Source organism: Corylus avellana, chromosome 11, assembly GCF_965113065.1.
Source record: "Corylus avellana chromosome 11, dhCorAvel1.hap1.2, whole genome shotgun sequence".
NCBI lineage: Eukaryota > Viridiplantae > Streptophyta > Magnoliopsida > Fagales > Betulaceae > Corylus > Corylus avellana.
Genome location: NC_142500.1, coordinates 15,919,992 through 15,941,504, shown reverse-complemented (window position 1 = coordinate 15,941,504; position 21,513 = coordinate 15,919,992). Strand labels below are relative to the sequence as shown.

The following is a 21,513-nucleotide window of genomic DNA, read 5'->3' as shown; positions in this document are numbered from 1 at the left end:
TTTTGTTTAACCCGCTCCGATCTGTTTGAGAAATTGAAAAAGAAAGAAGTTGGGACGTCATGCATCAACAATTTAGTTTAAAAATTGTACGTTTTTTAAGAAGCCCGTGGTTTACGTAGTAAAAAGGCAAAAGCTTGGGTCCTTCCCTTGGGATGGGTTGTCATTGCTTCATTGCTTGCTACCTTTCATCATCAACAAAACCATCGACGCGTTTAATTTGCCTACGCACACAGCTAGCTGAGCTGGAATATATCTGGTAATTAATAATTAAGGAATATGCTAAAAGCCTAAAACTATATTAATTTCAAATTTGAACCTTCCCCGCTCCTCCCTCACTCCCTTTGCTCTCCCCTCAACCTTACCTGGCTACCTTAATTCCCTTTGAAGAAAATAAAATAAAATTAAAAAAGAAAGGAAACATTCCTATGAGGGGACCAAGGGGTGATTATATTAATAGTATTAAATTATCAATGTTCCAAGGTATGCACTGTTCCCCAACAACCATATATTTTTCGATGTACCTTTGTGATGTATAAGGTCAGGTCAGCAGACAGCAGGCCATTATGAGTTGGTATTGTAATTAATATTTAATATCCATGCTTTTTTGTTTAATCTATCAAAATATGAGAAATGCTACTCATCATTCTCAACTAGTATTTTCTTAGCCTTTTTGTCTATGTGGCACATTCACATCTTTTTTCTTTTTTCTTTTTTCTTTTTTTTTTAAAAAAAAAATTGATAAATTAGTATATATGATATTACAGTAGGTAGTCGTGAATTGGAACACTTAATTATTATTGCAAGGCGAGATATGTTGTTGATGTTCATTTAAGAAATGAAAAGCAAATAGAAGTTAGGGTCACGTAGTTTTCTTTGCTATGGTCTACCACCCCCCCATCATACATTACAGCTATACTTAATTTGCATATATATATATATATATATGATGCTAACCACCCCACTCAATCATATATATATATATATATATATATATATATATTCTTATTCTTTAGTAATTTAACTGGATGTGTCAAAAAAAAATTGAAAAAAAGAAAACCAATTTATATCGACATGCAAGGACAATGTTCGATAGTGCTGCATGCTGGATCCTCTACTAAATTGGCCTCCCCCACTTATGGAAGTGTCAATATAAAATATGTTGATCCAATGTACTTTCAAGCGTTTAACTTAATTTGTTTAATGTTTAGCAATTAATTAATTAAACTATATCATTTGTACTTAATTTACACAAAAACTACTTAAAAATGATTTGGATATTTACATCCCATGCATGATCCTGATTTTTGGCATGCATCGCTAAAATGTTAATGTGTTCTTCATATATATATATATATATATATAATCATGAAGTCTTGACGATCTTCTCTCAAAGGAGAGCAAGTTACAAGCCTTAAAATTACACTCCACTCCACTCCGAGCCCACTTGGTAAGGATGGAAGGCTGACGAATCTGACATCTAAAAGTAAAGGGAAAAATGCATTTAATCCACCTGAATTATTCATACATTTGTACTTTTAACCCCAATGTTTAAAAAGTGGCATTTTACCCTCCCCAAACTTTCAAATCATTGCAATTCGACCATTCTGACTTTTTTTTTTTTTTTTCCTCAAAATGCCCCCATCCCAAGTTTTTTTTAAAAAATTTTAAAAATTAAAAATTAAGGGGTGGCCGGCCACCCCTTAATTTTTATTTTTTAATCTTTTATTTTTTTTTAATTTTTTTTTTTCATCCCAAGTTAAAAAAAAAAAAAAAAAAAGATACACCATACTCAACATCAAAAATTTGACATGCGTGATGACTGTATCAACAACATATACTATTGATTTGTTAAAGAGCATTTTACTCTACAAATAACTTGTATTATGAAATATTTAAAATAACATCTTAATTATAACCATTTTGAATTCATAAATCAATCGATAAAGCTTGCTTAACTCGTAAAAGAAAAACATTGAAGCAACTAATCATTTAAACTTGAAATCTAAAGTCTTCCATGGCCATCCAAATCAATCTTTTAGGTAATCGTGGGGCAAAGATGGTTCAAAAAGGCATCATAAGCAAACCTTTCATGTCAAGCAATAGTACTCAGACACATAATCTTCTAAATTATGTCCGCATCACATTCACATACTCTCTTTACTAGACATCACCATCTCTAATACTCTTTCTTTTCTTTATTTTTTCTTTGCTTTTTTTTTTTTCCACTATATATATATATATATATATATATATATATATATATCACGTTCTTCTCATTAAAGCCATAATTCTCACCAAAAGTTAATATTCTGGTAGCTTCGATTCTTAATATTTGTTGTAAAGTGAAACAAAGCAAAGATTCGAGTCTAAGTTGGATGGGTGGGCTTTCTTAACGTCTAATTTATGCCACAATCACCCATCGATCAGGTGCACGTTTTTTAAGCAAAATAATTTTTTTGATCATGTTTTCTTTTTCTTTTTTAACATTTTAATTTCTGTATTTACTTAGTTAATTAGAGAAAGAGCAATGGCACATCTAGGCTCTAGCTAGAGACATTTGTAGCCAAGGTTGTCTTGTTGTGGGCACATGGCTGGTGCTACTTTCAAGACGCATTATTGATGGTATATATATATATATATATATATATATATATATAAGTTAATTCACTATTAGTAAAAACCAAAGGTAAATGAAAAGAGCAACTTTAAAAATTACATTTTTATTTTGTAATGTTAATTTGATAGTTTTAATTAATTATAAGTATAAAAGAGTTGGTTGAAACTGTTACGTTAATGAAATAAAAGTGTACTTATTAACATTACTCAAATAAAGATAATTGGGAACCTCAAAAGAATATTTTTATCTTACAACTATTTTATGTAGCAATTTCAACCAACAATTATATATATATATATATATATATATATATATATATATATATATAAACTAATTTAAGGATTAGTTGGCACTGTCGTGACAACATTATAAAATAATTATGAGATACGAATGTGATATATTGAATATGAATTTGATATCTATCCTGGCCTACATAGCATTCAGAAGTGCTGGAAGCACTAGCGAAGAGGTAGATATATATATATTATGTTTCAAAGTCTTTAGAAATTTCTTGTCCTATTTGAGGAACAAAGCAAAGGGGACATGGGACTTTATTTATTTTTTCAATTAAAAGAAGGTGGGAGGAGGGACTAGAGTAAAAGAGACATGGATTTTTGTTTGTTTCTTCTTTTTTTTTGTCTAATTAAAAGAAGGAAAGAGCGGGAAAGAGCGGGGTGATTAGAATAGTTACTTTATTTTGGTGTGATCAAAGTAACACTTGTCTACTGAAAGCGAATAACATAAGAGGCCAAGACAATAAAAATCATAAGTGTTCTCTCTCAAGTTCAATTGAGCCTGAACCTGACCCAACCACATCAAAATATCAGAGCAAGAAGATTTTCATTTAAAGAGTCAAACTCATACCCTATATTTACCTAACTACATAAAGATTGCATTAAGGCCTCTGAACCACGCCGGTAGTGGTACATGAATCTTTTAATTTGAATAATATGCAAACTCATGTCAAAGGGCGGAAAGATAAAAGTTAAAAAGCAAGAGGATCCATGTCTTTTCGTTGCGTTTCTTCTGCAGTACTACTTGGATCTCCTTTTTTTCATTTTTAAAAAGGTAAAACTTTTGGAGATGAATATATAAAAGAAGGTGGTAGCCGAAGGGGTTTCCTTCACCAATTATTGTTCACCTTCTCCCTCTCCATTGTCTTCATTCATGGTATATGGTCCAAAACCTGCCTAATTGCCCACTACACAGTACACAGAACTCAAAGAAATGTTTATAATAATTCAAATTAAATAAAATAATTAACGGCTCACTAGGGTTCGACAGATTTTGCTGCGGCATAAAGTACCCCAATATAAATTATGAACATCAACATGCATACGTGAACACTAAAAGTACGTGAAGGCATAATCAATAACGTACAAATTGTTTTGGTAGTGTATATATATATATATATATTACCAAACAAAAAGTTGTTTTTGGTAGTACGAACGGTGTGTATTCAATATTGGATTTGGATCTTCTTTAATTTACTTTTTCTCAAAGAGAGAGGACATGAAAAAGTTAAGGAAAACTGAATGAGAGGTTCTTAGCACGAAAAACTTGCTCGGATAGGTAGCTCGTGCTCATGTAGGAAGGCCGTGTCATAGCTTACTATCCAAAAAAAGGAAGCAAGAGTAATAACAAGGATTCCGATCATAAAAAAAAAAAATTCCGGTCCCACAATACGAGTAGGTTTAGGAACTTAATGAGTTATGACGGACGATGTTCGAAAGAGAAGTACAATTTGTTTTCTACTTTCTTTTCTCAAAATAAGTACATTGAGAATTGTAAGAGTACTCACAAGTTACAACAGCTTTCTTAATTAAGTTTCAATCAATATTTTGAAAAAGCAAGTTACGTTTTGCTTTTTGCTTTCCTATTTAAATACATTCTACAATAACTTTCTTTATCTTTCTCAATGCCATTTAAATATTTATTCTTTCTTTTTTCTTTTTTCTTTTTTTATGATTACTTTTTCCTTCTTTCTTTATTATTATTATTATTATTATTATTATTATTATTTTGCTCTTTTTTTTTGCTCTTTTTTTTTTTGTGACTAAAATTTGGTCATCTTCTCACGGGCAAACCCTTCCACCACTAGACCTTTACAACAACTCTTATGGAGTGGTTAAGTGACCTCAAGAAAATTTTCAAAATGGTTGAATATGTACTCGGGTGAAAGTTGTGAGAATTTAACTCCTGAAATGTGAATCATCAATCTTATTAGTATTAACTGCCTTGAGTCCCAATAGTGCCCCTGATGGGGGTTAAGTTCCGGTCCCAAGGAACAGATGCTACTATGATCACACTTAAGTAGAATAGTTATAATTGGTTTCCTCAACAAGCCTTTTTTGCTAAAAAAAAATAAAAAATAAAAAACTTCACAGCAACAGATGACTTCTCTCTCTCTTCCCACATATCCAATGGTAATTTTAAAAAATGAGAGGATGAGAGAATGATTGGTGAATGAAAAAAAGCATTTTTCAAAGAAAAGAAATATGTTATACATCATTCTTTAATCCTTCTCTCATCCTCCCACTTTTCAAAATCAATCGAAATTTAGGAAAACATTGTAGCTTATGATTGTTTAGGAAATCTCTAGAAAAGGTGCTTGATGGAGGTTTAGAAAGAGTTTTATCTAAATTTAGAAAAACAATAAGGTTTAGGGAAGCTGACATGACTATTCAAATCTTAGAAAGTTATCCTCAAAAGACCCATTTCGATACAAATATCAGCATAAATTTTCCATTCAATTCCATTACAAATACAATCACCAATAAAAATAATTTCATCAAAATTACAAACACATGCCTGCTTTTATATCACGGGAAGAACATTTCAAATGGACTTCAATTGCAAATAATGGAAAACAAGTTAGCCGGGTGGGATTTTTTTTTTCTTCTTGTTTTCCTTTGATGAGCTAGCTAATACAAACAAAAACGACGACAAGATTTGAGAGCCTGAGAGACAACATAAGAACACCAAAAAAGAAAAAAGCAGGGGACAAAAATGGCTACTGCTCTTACCATTTCCGAGGCATACAAAACAAAACAAAATAGCTTAATGGGCACTTGACAAATCATCGAATAATTTACAAAATGATTGCACAAGTTGGGCATTTGGTAGTTCGACCACATCGAATAATGATTGCTATTCTTACCGGATTGCACTTGACAATATAAAGACAAAATTAAAGTTTTTTTTTATTATTATTATTATTATTTTTTATGTTTTAGTACGACCACAGTTTCAATGTTCGACCGATTCCAGGAGCCCACTAATTTTGTTTTAGATTCTTTAAGAAAAAATTACATTTTACCTTTCAAAGTTGGTAGTGTTTTTCAATTCGATTCCCAAAGTTCTAATTTTTGCAATTCACTTCCCAAAATTTTAATTTTTTGTAATTCGACCATTCCGTTAGTCAAAGTTGTTTTGACTGCGGGAATAGTGATCACATGTGACGCATGTGATCACTGTTGGACTTTTTTTTCCCCAAAATGCCCCCATCCCTGTTCTCTTCCTCTTCGTTCGGTCCATCCATGTTCTCCCTCTATTCGATCATTTAGGGATTTTCATTACTAGGTCCGGAGATTTGTGCAAAATTTGATCCCGAAGATCCATGATTTTTCTACCGCAGAGATACTAGACCCTCCTTCAATTCCATTAATACAGAGTAGATGACCAAACCCATTACAGTAAATCAGCCCATGCAATAGATGGGTTTGAAGATAAAAAAAACACCCTGTTGCTGGAGCCTCTGAATTGAGCCACCAATCACCTTGTCGAAAACGTGAAAATCACTCTCAACGAGTTCAGATAAAATAGAAAATTCTCCAAAAAAAAAAAAAAGAGAACCACATTCTCTCCGTTGCAATCTCATGGTTGAGATGACTGCAATGGTTTTGTTTTGATTTTGCAGTGATGACAAGCTTGATATAGTGGTCTGATTTTGTTCATTATCTTGAGGTTCTAGAAGGATCTGATAGGTCCCTAAGAAGTAGCTCAATCGGCTTGGACCACATTTAATAAAGTAAAAGTCACTAGTTCAAATCACCCTCCCCCCTCTTGTGCGGACATGTCAAAAAAAAAACAGAAGGATATGATAGAGACAAAATGGCAGACAAAATGCTAAGTACCAATTTGTGAAGGATCTCAGTGAAGAGGGAAGGCAAAGGGAGAAGCAATAGGGATGGGAGCATTTTGGAGAAAAAAAGTTCAACAGTGATCATGTGCGACGCCCATGATCACTGTTCCATTAGTCAAAACCACTGTTCCGTCAATCAAAACGACTTTGACTGACGAAATGACCAAATTACAAAAAATTGGAACTTTAAAAGAGTGGATTGCAAAAATTAAAACTTTTGAAATTGAATTAAACACTACCAACTTTAAGGGGGTAAAGTGTACTTCAAATTAAATCCCTGAAAACCCAAATATGTCACTTACCCAAATATTGTTTTTAACTCTTACCCGAAAACAAAAACCCAAATCATATTCAATCTCATTGTCGACAATTGCAGGAGCAATCCCACTTATCCTTTTTTTTCTGTGGGCAATAGATCTTTCCAATTTAAAGAGTTTTGGTTTCCTTTAAAAAACAGATAAGGTAAAACAAAAAAGAAAATATATAATAATTAATTTATTTCAAACTGGTCTTTCTTTTTTTAAAAAAAAAAAAAAAAAAATTTCTTATGTGTATTTTATTTTCCAAATTTCTTTTAAAAATAGGAAAATTATACAAAAGAATAGTCATATTATAGCTCATTAATATTCTAAGATGAGTGAAAATGTATTTTAAATATGCAAGCAAATTAAATTAAATTGTCCCAAAACTCTACAAGCTCTCCAGAGTTACAATCACCTACATTCATTTTGCCTTTCCTTTCTTGGAAGCTCCCTTGTTTGAGGATGAAGATCCCTTCTTCGAGTATGAAGATCCCTTGTTAGAGAACGAAGATCCCTTCTTTGAGGATGACGATCCCTTCTTATAAGGTTTCGTCTTCGGTTTCAACTTGCTTGAGGTTGGTGAAGACTTGTCTTTCTGGTACTTTCGCTTCTTCTCTTTTTTCACATTGTACATGTTGACCGCCTAGATCCCAAGCAATACATATCCAATTGATGAGCAAAGCACAAGATTTGACCACCAAGGAAAGATTGGCAGAATGGATAAATTTTACCTTATCAACGTTGAATATCTCATGGGAATTCTTAGAGATTAGCTTGTTCAGAACTTTCTCGGTTTGCTCCCTCTCTTGTGAGCCTAACCCTTTTCCCTCCACAACAGGTAGGAACTGAAAGGATATACACAAGATGTTGAACCACTCAATTGCGGGTACAACTTTTAGTAGAGAAGCATTTGCAATCGTAAAAGTTAAAAGTTTACAAACCTTGCGATATTTCCCTTTATGTTGTGCAGGCTTTTCTCCTGGCAACTTCTTGTCAAATTTCCCACCACTGGCTGTGGCACTTGCTGCTAGTCCAGCTACATTCCCAAGTTCATCCTTGGTGGCTTTCTTCGGTGCAGCCTGCGTTCCTGTTATGGGCAAACCTGTGGCAGCTAGTTGGACGTGGCTGCAGAAAGAGTTTCCTCAGGTCCAGGTTGCAATATAAGATATACAAGAAATATTAACATGATACCACCAAAATATGACTAAAGTAATTACATACATGCCTTTGTGTGTGTGTGAATAAACAGTATATCAAAAGAAGGAGAAAATAAATGTAGAATGGTAATACAAACAAAGCCAGTGGAAAAGAATGCTCTACCAAAGACCGAGGATGGGACCCCAAAAAACTTTTTCAAGCTAAACTATCGGAACAAGAAAACACAACATACAGGTCTATTTGACTCAAGTAATTAAGCCGAAGAGCTCCTAAAATGGCATAGGCCGATGAGATATGATGGGTGAGACAAGAAAGGCCAGGGTTAAAAATGAATAAATTCATGAGGACTTGGGACAGCACCAATTAAGGTCAAGATGAAGAATCAATTGGGATGGCTTGGCCAAAAGCAAGGAGAAGAAACAACGCACTGCCAGTTGTCCCAAAATAATTGGGTCAAAGGATGTATGGTATTAAGCTGAGTTGATCTAGGCAATTTGATAATACACGGTCTACTCATAATACTCAAAAATAATTGCAGTGTGTTTATTCAGGTAGTAATCATATTTGATAAAGACATGTTAGATATAAGTACTAACAACCTTGGAGATTGCATAATCACATGTTCACTCTTAAGTTGCAAAAGTGATACCATCATTAGCATCTTGGGAAGTCCTCGAACAAAGGGAAAAAAGGAGCAACAGGGGTAATTAAAGACAATCATGATTTACATGTCATTACTTCTTTGAATTGATGAGAGCTACAAAAGGTTCAAAGAAAAGAATTTGTACATTTGTAGCCATGAATAACCAAATATAATATTCATGTGACAATTAATTGTACAATTTAAGAAATGTTTTATGCTTTCAGAACAGTAGAAAGGTGATAAAACGGCAAACCTTGGTAAAGCACCAACTTTTGCTGCTTGTTTCAAGTTCTGCTGCCGATTTTTCTCTTGCTTTTCAACACGATTCTTCTTATCTGTTCGTCTTTTAGCAAAAGGGTCCTCCCCTGGAACTACAAAAAGGTGATCACTACGTCATAATGTAGAACATGATATGATATTTGACACTTGAAAATTAGTGGTTAAAATTTTATCTCTTTATAGTTATGATATCTTAGTTACCTAATGTTTTTTTAAAATAGTAAAATCTTTTTCCCATTTTGACAAAAAAAAAAATTAGTAGCAATAATTGCAATAATGGATTCTAGCCAAATGGCTTGTTAAATCATTTACCATCAGTCATCTTCGCCTCAATGATAGGTATATTTTCCTCATCATTTGCCCGATCATATCCGTAACGACGTTTCCAAGTACCACTTGGCTCATCATATTCTATCTTGTCTTTCTTACGATTCTTTATACCTGTGTGTTATCTCAAACCATTAGAACCAAGAACATCTAACTTCAGCCATGCCAGATCAAATCTACTAAATGTAGATATGAGTCTTAAAAAAAAGAGGTCTTGAATATTAAACAAATATTTGATTACCCATATAGGCAGCAAATTATTATAAAGATACTAACCTCTTGCTTTGGCAAACACTTCCCATTTCGTAGGAGGTTTAGGCTTTGGCAGCTGATAACACAATGTATTTGAGATAAGCAATTGAGTGTTTTATGCTATATATACACAATTAGGAATTGCATGGCACGTTATACAATTTAGATCTCAACAATGAGAAGATCATCAAATACAGATTCCTCTACTAGGAACATGCATCTTCCTCTATTTGTAATTATACTCTTAAGGTGTAACATGACATACAGATTTCCTTTCTGCTCGTTCCATGAGAAATCAGGTTTCCTTCCTAATCAACCTAACCAAGGGTTATTTCCACATATTCACCCTTCTCTCAAAAAATTTACCATTAAGAACCTAGTTTCTCAGCTAGCAAGCTGTAGAAGCTACTGCAATATATTATATTTTGGCAACATAAATTCAACAAGGTAGAAAGTTCTGAAAATGTCAGTTAGAAGCCGTTTTCCTTTTTTACCATATAAGTAATCGCACTTTCAGTGTAACCTTAGCATGCACAAAATAGTAATGATTCCAAAGTAAATATGAAGTACCTATAAAAACAAATACATTTATTTGGAAAATTAGATAGATATAGATATATAAACAAAAGGGAAGAGCTTACAGGCTTCTCTCTGGGCAGTCTTGTTGTTGGTGGAGGCAACTTGACCAAGGGACCATCTACATCTTCAGTTGAAGGTAAGTTGAACAGTTTCTGTGCAATGGCTTGAACTAATTCAGTGCCCTTCTCTAGACATTCCTTCACTAAATCCTCCCTATGATTTTTGGAAAGATCAATTCAAAAACACATACATAATATGCACTCCTCAAACCAAATATGTAATCTTCCACACAGAATGATGTTTTGAAAAATTTTTTAAAAAAAAACCTTGCAGAAATTATGAAAATGTCAAATAAAAAGGTTATCAACAAATAGATGCAGAGTGTTTATCAAAAAAAAAAAAAAAAGCTGCACAGTGAAACTTGGAAATAGTTTTTCTTAATATCCACATACAAATTCCAGGGGAAGACCTACAAAATTTTTCAAAACCAGATACATGACCATCCTACTCTTACTCATCACTTGGGAATAAATGTCATAGGAAAACCAAGTTATGCTCCTATTTGAACTTCCTTATGAGCTAGTTGATTGTTGACTATCATAAATGAATGAAGGAATAAAACAGAAACATATTAGAAATGAGCAATAACAGGTGCTTCTTCGTTAACGGTTGCCACAACCTTCCGTTTTCATTTTCATTTTTTTTTTTTTGCCAAAAGCATATAATAGTGGTTGATAGTAAAACCGTTGGCAAAAAAAAGTCTATAGAAGCAGGGAATTGAAAAAAAAAAAATTATAAGTAATATTGTATATCAAAAAAAGCGCAATGCGCCTCTAAGTACACATAAGTATACGTAGGGAAACCCTCAAAAACCCACAAAAAGACCCTATGCAAACCCTAGAAACCAAAGAATCCTAAAGAAACTTGATGCCCCATAATAACCCACAATAACCCTAAGCTCATTAAGCAAAACCTACGCCACCCTGCCACTGACCCTACTAGAGCCATGGCCTCTAGCCTCAAAATTAATGGAGCATTCCAAATTAGAAGCAGTGAATTGAAAATACACTGCTGTAAACAGGGTCTTCTTTATTTATTATATAGATGGTCAGAAAACCACGTGAGCAGCTTTTTGTGTAGTACCCACTAAGGAATTTTGAGTTTATTTAGAAATGTCCACCATAAAAACATGAACTTGTTGGAATTTCTTTAGTTTTTTAGCATTAAGCCAACTTGACATATCAACCTGAGTTCCGGAATATGTAGTCTAAATTTGCAGTACTATGGTTCAAAAAAATAAGTCGAGTGACTATATTCACATATGTTTCTGGAATTTTCAAAAGCTTTTTCTTATTTCTGGATGAAACTTGCAAAAGGGCCCGAGATGGTTTTCTATGTCAGTTGGGCCTAACTGTGTTTTGGGTTTTTTTATATATATTTGAAGTTGCCATATTTGGCAATCCTGCAATGGTATGAATTGGTTGCTTTTCTCTTGTACAGATTCATCTTTGATGAGAACTTGTCACCGCAGAAAATGGTATTGTTGTTAAGAATTGCAAAAAGAGAATTCGAATAGTATCATATTGGCAAGGGTGGAATGTTCAACCGTTAAAGGTTGGACCCCAACACAAAAAGTCCTAGTTCCACCCCCTGCACATTCCTTGAGGCATTAGAACCAAAAGGTAATACGTTTTACCATTGAATTTGTGCATAGAAGGCTTCTTTCCTCATATTCTGGCTTCTTTTTCTTACTCTTACTTGGAACCATTCTTATAAGACCTTCATATATAGCATACCCTTTCTGTGTTCAAATCCTAGATGTAAAAAGCTACAAAAGCCAATGCCATGAGTATATTTATCTCAATGAATGTTCTACTACGTGTTTTTTCGATTAAATTTTGAAAAATCTTAGCTTTCTGAAACAAAAATTTCCTCAGAAAATGTCAAAAGTAATAAAAAAATAAAAAACCTCTCTCACATAAACATTGAAATCAACCACGAATTTAATAATAGAAAGCATGAGTTTTACACAACAATAGAGAAAATACAGCAAATCCTAGGTATACTAAAACAACAACAAAAAATAAAATAAAAAATTTTAAAAAAAATTTAAAAACAAAAAAAAAAAACAACAACAACAACAAAAACCCAGAATCAGAACCTTCACATAGAAGTTTAATAACTGTACCACTTGATAGAAAAACAGGAACCCATAGCTAAACACATACCCATACACATCTATGGATTTATATATGTGAAACTAAAGCCTAACCTGGAGGAGGGTAGGGAGGGGAAAGTGTGGTGAGGATTGAAGGCCATGAGATTGCCAAAGTCGATCTCGAACTGCTTTTGGGTCTCCATGTGAATCACTTTGGGCGGAGGCTGTGGAAACAAAGAGATAAGTTGTAAATATAGTCCCTAACATAAGGCTTAATGAAAAAGATCAAACTAAGACTTAAATTAATACACGTTCAAAAAGGCAAATATGCAACAACCCATCAAACAATTTTACACAGAGAGTTACACTATCCACTGAACCAGTTAAAGTGGGTGCAGAACGAACGGAGCCAATACGAATATTGGGTTATTCGAGCTCCAAGCTCCGCCCCAGCTTGGCTTGACAAAACAATTGTTAATCTTGGAGCTAAATGGGTTTCTTTCTCTACGACAAACCCAATATGCAGAAATAATAAACTCCAGCAGTTGATGGGTTCTGATGCACATTTATCAGCAATATATGAGACGAAAAGCTCCCATTTTGATGACATGGAAAGCAAATTTTGAAGCACAAAATCGAATGCCAAGATCAACCAAATAAGTTATAACTAATTATACACTGCCAAAAGGAACTAGGCTAAAGCACGAGCAGATTAGTAGCTTACCTGGTTGTATTTCACACAGAGAGCGACGAGCGAGGGTTTCAGTGTTTAGACGTCGTCGTCTTCTTCTTTGTTGGTCGGCTAGGGTTTATGGTTTTATGAGAGAGAGAGAGAACAAATTTCCCAAGTAAAAGTAGCAACATTTAATGGAAGTATGGGCTTTTTTATTTGGGCTTTGTTGACTGGGTTGGGTTCGGTTTGAGTTTTTCTGGATCCATAAGTATGGTTCCATATAGAGAGAGTGCCTGCTGATGTGGGTACTTGATTGTCACCGCCGAGTTCACTCAATGTTTTTTGAGAATATTTTATATTAAAAGATTTTCAATTTTCCATATGTACGGTCTTATTTTTGGCAAGGATCCTCTCTAGTCATTGGAACGGGTGGGGATTCAGTTAATTTTATTTGAAGGGCAAAATTGTTCAATCCAAATTTCTTATTTTTAGTCGAAAGTATGAGTAATTCTAGGTGGTCTACTTGTGTCCTACTAAGAATGATGTGGCTATTAAAATCATCATTTGATCAAAATTCAATAATGATTAATCAAAAGCCCAATAGTAATTTTAATAATCATGTCATTCTTAGTAAGACACAAGTAGGACACAAATAAGTTATCTAGAATTACTCTAAAAGTACCCATGTAAATATTTTAAACGTCTTTAATTTTATGTAAAATATCCATGAGGGAAAAAATCTAGGTTGATAGTGATGAGATAGTAGTGTGATTTAATAGTAGCAAAAACAGCTGGTATGATGATTTTATTGAAAGATTTTGCTCTACTATATAAATTTTGATGATGAATGTAGTAAGGCAATGAATGTTAAGTTAACTTCTTTTTTTCTAATAATGTTAAGTTAACTTGATTCACAAGATTGATATTCCAATCGTCAATGTTTTAGAGGTCTTTCCACAGCCGGTATGGTCTTCTGGTTTTTTTTTTTTTTTTTTTTTCTATTTTTTTGGACTCTTGATGGTAATGATTTTCTTGAGGCAATAAAAAAAAATGGTAAACAAGATAAGTGTGGTTTAGCATTCTTTTAGATTGCATTAAAGAGTTTTAAAAGTATTTTTAGTAATGAATAAGTAATCTTCCTTAATTTAACTTTTCTCTATATAAAGATATAAATAAATGTAATAGACTTTAGTACTTAAAACCATTCATGATAAATATTCTTGATTTTTTAATTTTAATTGTTTGATTTCCGCTACAAGGAAATCTTTGTCTGAGAAGAGAAAGCTTGTTACCGTTTGAAGAGAATTGCTATCTCCCACTACCATCAACGTTGAATTTATCTCAAAGTACTCGCCTGATATACTGAGAGAGAGAGAGAGAGAGAGAGAGATACAAAAAGATGTCTCCACAATCCCCAACTACTCCAATGACCCATAAGGTAAAAATTGATGGCATTGGATGACAAACAGCTACATATTTATATATTTCGGAAGGAAAAAAAAAAAAAAAAACCCAGGAAAGACAGAAAGAAGAAGAGGAGAAAAAGCCAGGATTTACATGTAATACTACCTAAATAATTAAAGATCTATCAGAAGATGCCAGTATCTGGTTTCAAGTCAGAGATGGTATAATATTTAAAAGTAGAAGCAGCTGAGGCACCAATCTTAACAAAGAGAAGCTAGCTCTAATGAGCTGACTTGAGGCAGCTGAGGGTTTGGAGGGAGCTCTTCCAGCAACAGCAGGAGCAACTGCATGGCCGCCAGGGGTGCTCTGCTGCTCATTTGTTGGCAATGGATTTGATGGTGTGCCGTGTGGAGGAGAGTTAAGGGGCATAATCTTACCATCACTGAGATCTTGACCTACACAAGCAAATTAGTTAGTTCCACATCAACACAGAAGAAACAAGAAGAGAGTCCGAGTTGAATTGAAATTCAGCCTGTTGAAACAACTTAACCAATTAGGCAAATCTCCAATATTAAATACAAATGAATATTTCAGACAAGGCAAACAAGAAGCTGTTGGCATCATCATTCCAAGTGAAATGACTGCTTCCAACACATTGCATAAGGTCCTCTGCTTACAAACCACATTACACTAGGAATATTGGAACCCTCTTTAATATCGATTGAAAGATTAAAAAAAAAAAAAACTCACAATTTGAGGGAGACCAGGCCAACTTCAAATTTTCCCTATCAAACACCATCCGGTATCCCGTCATGAAGTTCTCTGCATTAGAATAATATATTTTTGAACATGTGAATAAAAGGAGGAATATCTTCTTCTTCTTCTTTTGTGGAGGAGGTGTTTTTGCAGAATGGATTAAACTGCACATTTTGCAACCAGATTATGTTGTGTACTTACGTCCAATTATTCCAATATCTCCATCTGCTGGCTGTATGGCTAAACAAAAACCAACAACTTCCTGCACCAAAACGGCCACAATTTTAGATCCCGCACCACCAATTCCTATTGATTTTATTATGAACTTTTAAGCATCCACCATATGAAGATATAATTGAAAGATTTACATAAACTTTTTTGTGTAATCCAATGTGCTCTCCAAACTTCAGTGAGTACATAGATCATAATCCCAATAAAGACAACAACGCAATATGATTCATTATACAAACTACAAAGAAATAAACAAAAGCAGCTCAACGTCAAGCCGTTGCAGTCATTGTAAGTTTTTCATAAACTAATGGCCAACTTAATAACTGCGCATGATAAAGTAATTGTTAGATACAGATAATATTACTAGGCCACTTTTGGTATATGATCATCTACAAGTCAATTTAACAATTACACCATGATATGACTTGGTTTTTTTACCCATTGATAAAACTATTTTTCTTCAAAATACAAATAAATGGGTTATAGGGTTTCACCTTCGTGTTGGAGGATTTAGCCCTCAAGACAGATGCTCAATCTAGCTTAGCACAAAATTCTTTCTCAAAGGTAGCTTGAACTTTCGACTTAGTTATGACAAGTAATATGGTTTAATTATTAAATTTTTCCCTGAGATTAATATGATAATCTTTTATAGAGAAGAGCACCATGATTTCACCATCATTTCCTCATTTATCCTTGTTTAAATCTCTTAGGTTATGAAAATGTACTTCTAAAACCATTCCCCATACTTTTGATTTTTTCTCTCGTGCTAATTTCAAATGCAATTCTGACAGCAACATAAAAGCTTCAAACCTAAGCTTGCTTCTGTCAGAGTTCTAGCAATTTAATCCAATCACTTTAGCCCTACAACTCATACCCAGTTGAAAATTTTCAGATGTTAATTTGTACCCACCTGATTGGCATAGACCATAAAAACAGGATTGTCAACCACAAAGCTGTTGTTCAATGGGAACATGAGTATCACAGATGGAACCTTGGGCAACTCTTGTGAACTGTTTCATGAAAAACCAGCTGATCATCAGCATAACACTGACATGCATGGCACACACACAAACATACTCGCGAGGGAAAAGAGAGAGAGAGGAAAGAGGGTAGCCTTCAAACTCATCACATCAAGCAAATTCACCTGGACTTATAGCAATACTTCCAAGGAGATCCTTCATAGCTAGACCTTGTAGCATTGACATGTCTGTCAAACTATTGTAAGTGAAAGTCACATTAGACATTGACAATGAAAATACATTACATTGTTCAAAAGCACAAAAAAGTTACCTCCTTCGCAATTTTTTCATATGCTTCATCTGGAAGAAATGTAAATGATGTCCCACTATCAATCAGTGCTCTGAAGCTTGTCTGTTTAATACAAGAGTTTCCAATACAACAAGCCTCCACCCCAGCAATGTAGGTTTTGCTGAATAAAAAAATGAGTTAATCATAATTATCACAAGAATTCAGAATATGATTGTAAAGAATCAAGAAGAACTATGACAGTAAAAAATGTAAACTATTTTAAAGTAATTTGAGGGTCCGTACTATGTTCCATCTAAAGGCAGGAATGAAGTAGACTGTTGGGTGGCTGGTCCCAGGTCCCCGAAAAATATTCTCCCAGAATCATCCTCAGTGAAGCACATAGAAAAAGAGTTCCGGACCAGTCCTGCTTTAGCAAGAATACTTGGAACGGAAATCTCTCCAAATCCCAGACCTATGAGACCATCTGGAGCCACACCATCCAAGTAACCACCACTTTGTTTCATACCACAACTGTATTCAGAAAAAATAGATAACAGCGATTAATCCTTGCTTAGGCAACAACTAAAATTCTTGCTAATGGAACACATAGAATTGCCAAAAATTGAAGTTGCAGGCATGATCAATAAAGCACACCCTATAACAACTGGAGCCTGAACAAAAGGGTTTGATGTGTTGCCACCGCCTGATGCAAGATGCAATGTGTCCTCAACTAGCATTCCAGAACTTGATGTGTTTTCTGTGTAGTAATCTACAGTGTAAGGGCATGGCTGCTTGGGACTTTTGCAGTTTGGACCCAATTCACATAACCGATGGCTGCAAGATAGATGCTTGCTGGTGCTTGAACGAGACGGATTGTACTCATTCAGATCTCTATCCTGCATAATAGATGCCCCATATACGAGGGAGCACCTGCCAATCAATCTTTGGAAATAAGTGCTAAACCTGTTATCCATTCTTATCGAATTTCCGTACTTCTACCCCTTAATTGATTTAATAACATCCACATATTAACGAGATGGTAGTTCAAATGAGCATATTACATATCATGAATGATCCAAAAGTTCACTCCACATACATCAGCAATAGATGAGAGGCTCACCCATGGACTAATGATACGAAGAAAACAAATTTGCCTCAATTGGGTCATCAATTAATATAAAACAATTATGACAAAATAAAAGAAACAATCAGTTTGGGACAATAATTTTACAAGAACCTATTAGTTGTCAAACATAGGATACAAGATCCACTTTTCTCCTCACAATGTCATAGCACAAACCAAGTGTAAAGGCGAAATATTTAACAAAGCAAGCAATAATCAGCAGAGAAAAGTTGACCTACCAGAGTACTATAGTAACTTGCAGATAGGGGAGCACATTGAACACAATCGCATGGAACCCAAAGTAGATCACTCCCAGAATCCAAAGCAACAAGAAATGAAACATTCGGTGTCCCAATGTCAATCCAGGTATAATGTAACCTTTTTTTTTAAAAAAAAAAAAACAGAGCACAAGTTCAATGTCCATGGATCAAAGATAAAATCTGAAACTACAAAGAGACGATGAAAACAAACCATCCGAAGTCGTTTCCGAACGACATCGCTTTGCTGCCTTGGGAGGGGAAGAGCAGCTGGTAGCGAGCGCCGAGCTTCATGCTCTGCCTCCGAAAGTCGGCGCTCAGCAGCGCCTGATAATACTCAACGCTCCTCCTCCGCTCCGGCCAAGACGACCCAGCCGCACTGCCGTTTCTCTGACCCCTACGCGCCTTCATTTCCTCCGAGAACCTGTGAATCAGCTTCGACGACAAGAACGACGTCGTCGCCGTTACCGCGCCACCATTCTCGACCACCATCCACGCCGCCAACAAAATAATCAGCGACCGATGAGCCGCCGGAGCAGCCATTGCACTGGAACCCCGGAGCAGGGAGTTGAGATGAGGTGAAAAAGACTGAGAGAGGTTGCTTTGGGAGGCAGAATCCGAGGTGTGTTTTGTTAATGGGAATAGCTTGGTCGGTTTAAGTGATATAATACTAAATTAAGTAGGGGTGAGTGAGGTGGAGAAAAACAGAAAGGGTATGATTGTGGCCGCGAAGACGCGCCACGTAAGTGGTCCCCAGAGCCTTTACGTGTCAGGGAATACAACGTGCTTTGATTGGCGGGGACGTTTTGTCAGGACATGGATGGCCCGCGCTCTTTTCCTTCTTTCTGTTTTTTCTGGTTTGTTTTTTTTTTCTCAGGAGAAAGTCGAATGTGATACGCCTATTTAGCTGACATGTTCTACTCAATTTATTTTCAAATTAATTCTAAGAAAAATGTTATGAGAATTTTTTATTCATAAAAATTTTAGGTAACAAGAGGTCATAAGTTTCATTCGTAGTTGTTGTAGCCTCACCCGTTAATGAGCATATGGCCTCTTGCCACCTAAGACTTTTATAGACAAAAAATAATTTTTTTATTGCACTATGGCATATCTCTGATTTTAATTAAAAAAAAAAATTAAAGGTAAATTAAGTATACCAAATCCTTAGAAAATGCTCGAAAATGAGATTCTCAAAAGTATTTTGATTATTTTCCTAATTTTCTAGCTATTCATTGAAAGAAAATATGAATTTTGAAGGCTAATTAGCATTTATTATTATTATTATTATTATTATTATTAGTTTGGATAATAAAAGACAAAGGGAATAGAATTTGACGATAAATTTGGTGAAGACAGAAAGTAGATGTAAAGTAGATTGTGAAATCAAAATTTATTATGTGCAGGATTCTAAAAGCTAATAGAAATTGGATAGAAAATTACAAAAGAGAAAAGTAAGGCTACTATATTTTATTTTATTTTAATTTATGATTGTTACCAACTCTTCTACAATGCCATATGTTCTTGTTTGTTATATCTTTATTTTATATGGTGCGGCGTCAAGAGTGTCCTATTGTGAGCGAAGAAAAGGCCAAAGGCCAAAGGGAGAGCTCTTCGCTGATGTGAAAGAAGCTCTCATGTTGAATAGGATAGTTTAAATTCATTGGTAAAACCTTTGACTTAAAGTTTAAGCTAACTTAATTATATTAATTATTATTTTCTTTTTCTTTTTTTAATACTTTTTTAATGAGGAACTCAACACTCATAAGTGCACTCACAATAATTTTTCATTCACTCACTTGTGACATTGACCCAACTTCTCATCTTGCTCGTGAGTCTTTTTATATTTTCAAGAGTATCTTGCGTTAAGAGTTGCCCCAAAGTTCCCCAGAACGCAATTTCAAGCCAAACACGTCCATACACTTATTTCAGAAAGCGAATTCGAGGAAAAGTGAATAGTAAATTAGGATTTTGAGCAAGAAATTAATTAGGCATGATAAATGCACAACTTTTTAACATAATTTTGGCCCAACTTTTTTTTTTTTTTTTTTTTTTTTGAAAACAAAATAAAAAATTCTGAAGCAATAACATCCTATGCAGTCTTTTATTTTTTGGTATTTAAAAAAAGCAGTATTTTTCTTCATAAAAATGGTCACTTAAAATGGTCATTATTACGAAGAAAAAGACCATTAAAAAAAAAAACTAAAAAACAGACCACATGGGGTGTTATTGCTTAGGATTTTTTTTTTTTTTTAATTTTTTTTCTTAAATAATGATAATATAATAAAAAAGTTGTGCCAAAGTTGTACCTTTATCATTTCTCTTAATAAATTGTCAAAATTGTTAATAATTTGGAAAAATATTACAAGAATTATTAACAATTTAGGCGTGAATCCTCATATGATAAAGACTGCCTACAAAGACAGACAAGCCTCTTTCACTATTCTTCCATTATTATTCTCTAACTTTTATTTTTTTAACAAAAAAAAATAAAAAATCGAATCCGAGGAAGAGGAAGGAGAGTGCGAAATGAAGTCAGATTCGCAGGTTGATGATTGAAACATGTGGGCGAGCGCGCGAGGTTGAGAGTTGAGACAGTGACTGGTTGTGGCGAGACAGAGCCACTGGGCCGTGTCTTACGCCAACATGGGCCATTTTGTGCTGGTCGGAAAGCAAACTATCACCGCCCTTTTTCCTTTCCTACGAAGCTAAAAAACAAGAATGAAAACAAAAGGGGTTTCATAAATCATTGCCACTCTCAAAAAAGTCATTAAATATCACTGGCTTCAACACTAATATGGTGCCACGTACCCAGTCGTTTTCACCAATTATTTAGTCACACCCATGGCCATAATTATCTTTCTGTATGTATTTCAGAATATATATATATATATATATATATATAGCCGATATTTGTATATTGAGCCATGAGTTTCATGTTCCAGGGAAAAAGCCAAAAAGGTCAGCATAAATGTCTGATATTAATCTTCAATCATCGACCTCGTTGATGACCCACAAAAAAATCAACTCAAATTTATCCAAACCCCACTCTGAGATACTCTTTATCCCCTTGATAATTTCAATGTATCAAAAGATAGTTCAATCAACTGAAAATCACGTCTTATAATTTCGTGTTGAATTCATGGTTGTCCTACCAAAGGGCCTTTTTCTCACAATGTGCAATTACTTTATGTTCCCAGGCAAAGACAGAATGGCAATTTGACATATTTGTTGTAAGTGGGAAGAAAAAAAAAACATTCTAGTATACAAAACAATTAACTGCGATATGACAATGAATCTTAATGTCTGGTGTTTATTATACAATCAAATGATAACTAACATTAACAAATATAACCAACAAAATC

At 34.3% G+C, this 21,513-nt stretch overlaps 2 protein-coding genes across 2 annotated transcripts; both read right to left on the bottom strand.

Annotated features, from left to right (window-relative positions):
- Positions 1–7,289: 7,289 nt before the first annotated feature.
- On the bottom strand, positions 7,290–13,284 carry LOC132166608 (ribosome biogenesis regulatory protein homolog). Its single transcript, XM_059577454.2, has 9 exons — positions 13,184–13,284; positions 12,574–12,683; positions 10,364–10,514; positions 9,747–9,798; positions 9,456–9,584; positions 9,118–9,235; positions 8,005–8,188; positions 7,795–7,908; positions 7,290–7,706 (listed from the first exon to the last, which is right to left on the bottom strand). Exons 2-9 carry the CDS (start codon positions 12,660–12,662, stop codon positions 7,485–7,487), a joined length of 1,059 nt encoding a protein of 352 aa, XP_059433437.1. The 5' UTR covers positions 12,663–12,683; positions 13,184–13,284; the 3' UTR covers positions 7,290–7,484.
- A 1,284-nt stretch (positions 13,285–14,568) lies between these two features.
- On the bottom strand, positions 14,569–18,804 carry LOC132165561 (Eukaryotic aspartyl protease family protein). The gene is given in 11 exon segments (XM_059576183.2): positions 14,569–14,759; positions 14,762–14,991; positions 15,287–15,358; positions 15,494–15,554; positions 16,434–16,533; positions 16,668–16,738; positions 16,814–16,952; positions 17,075–17,302; positions 17,426–17,667; positions 18,134–18,272; positions 18,366–18,804. Coding segments are annotated over 11 exon segments (1,650 nt in total). The 5' UTR covers positions 18,695–18,804; the 3' UTR covers positions 14,569–14,720.
- Between the last annotated feature and the right edge of the window lie 2,709 nt (positions 18,805–21,513).

Excerpts from the sequence above, each read along its gene's own strand:
- LOC132166608 (XM_059577454.2), bottom strand. The coding sequence starts at position 12,662 with ATGGAGACCCAAAAGCAGTTCGAGATCGACTTTGGCAATCTCATGGCC. Across the intron at positions 8,189-9,117 it reads AAAGTTGGTGCTTTACCAAG|CCACGTCCAACTAGCTGCCA; the intron begins GTTTGCCGTTTT and ends CTCTTTCTGCAG. Across the intron at positions 7,707-7,794 it reads AGATATTCAACGTTGATAAG|GCGGTCAACATGTACAATGT; the intron begins GTAAAATTTATC and ends CTTGGGATCTAG.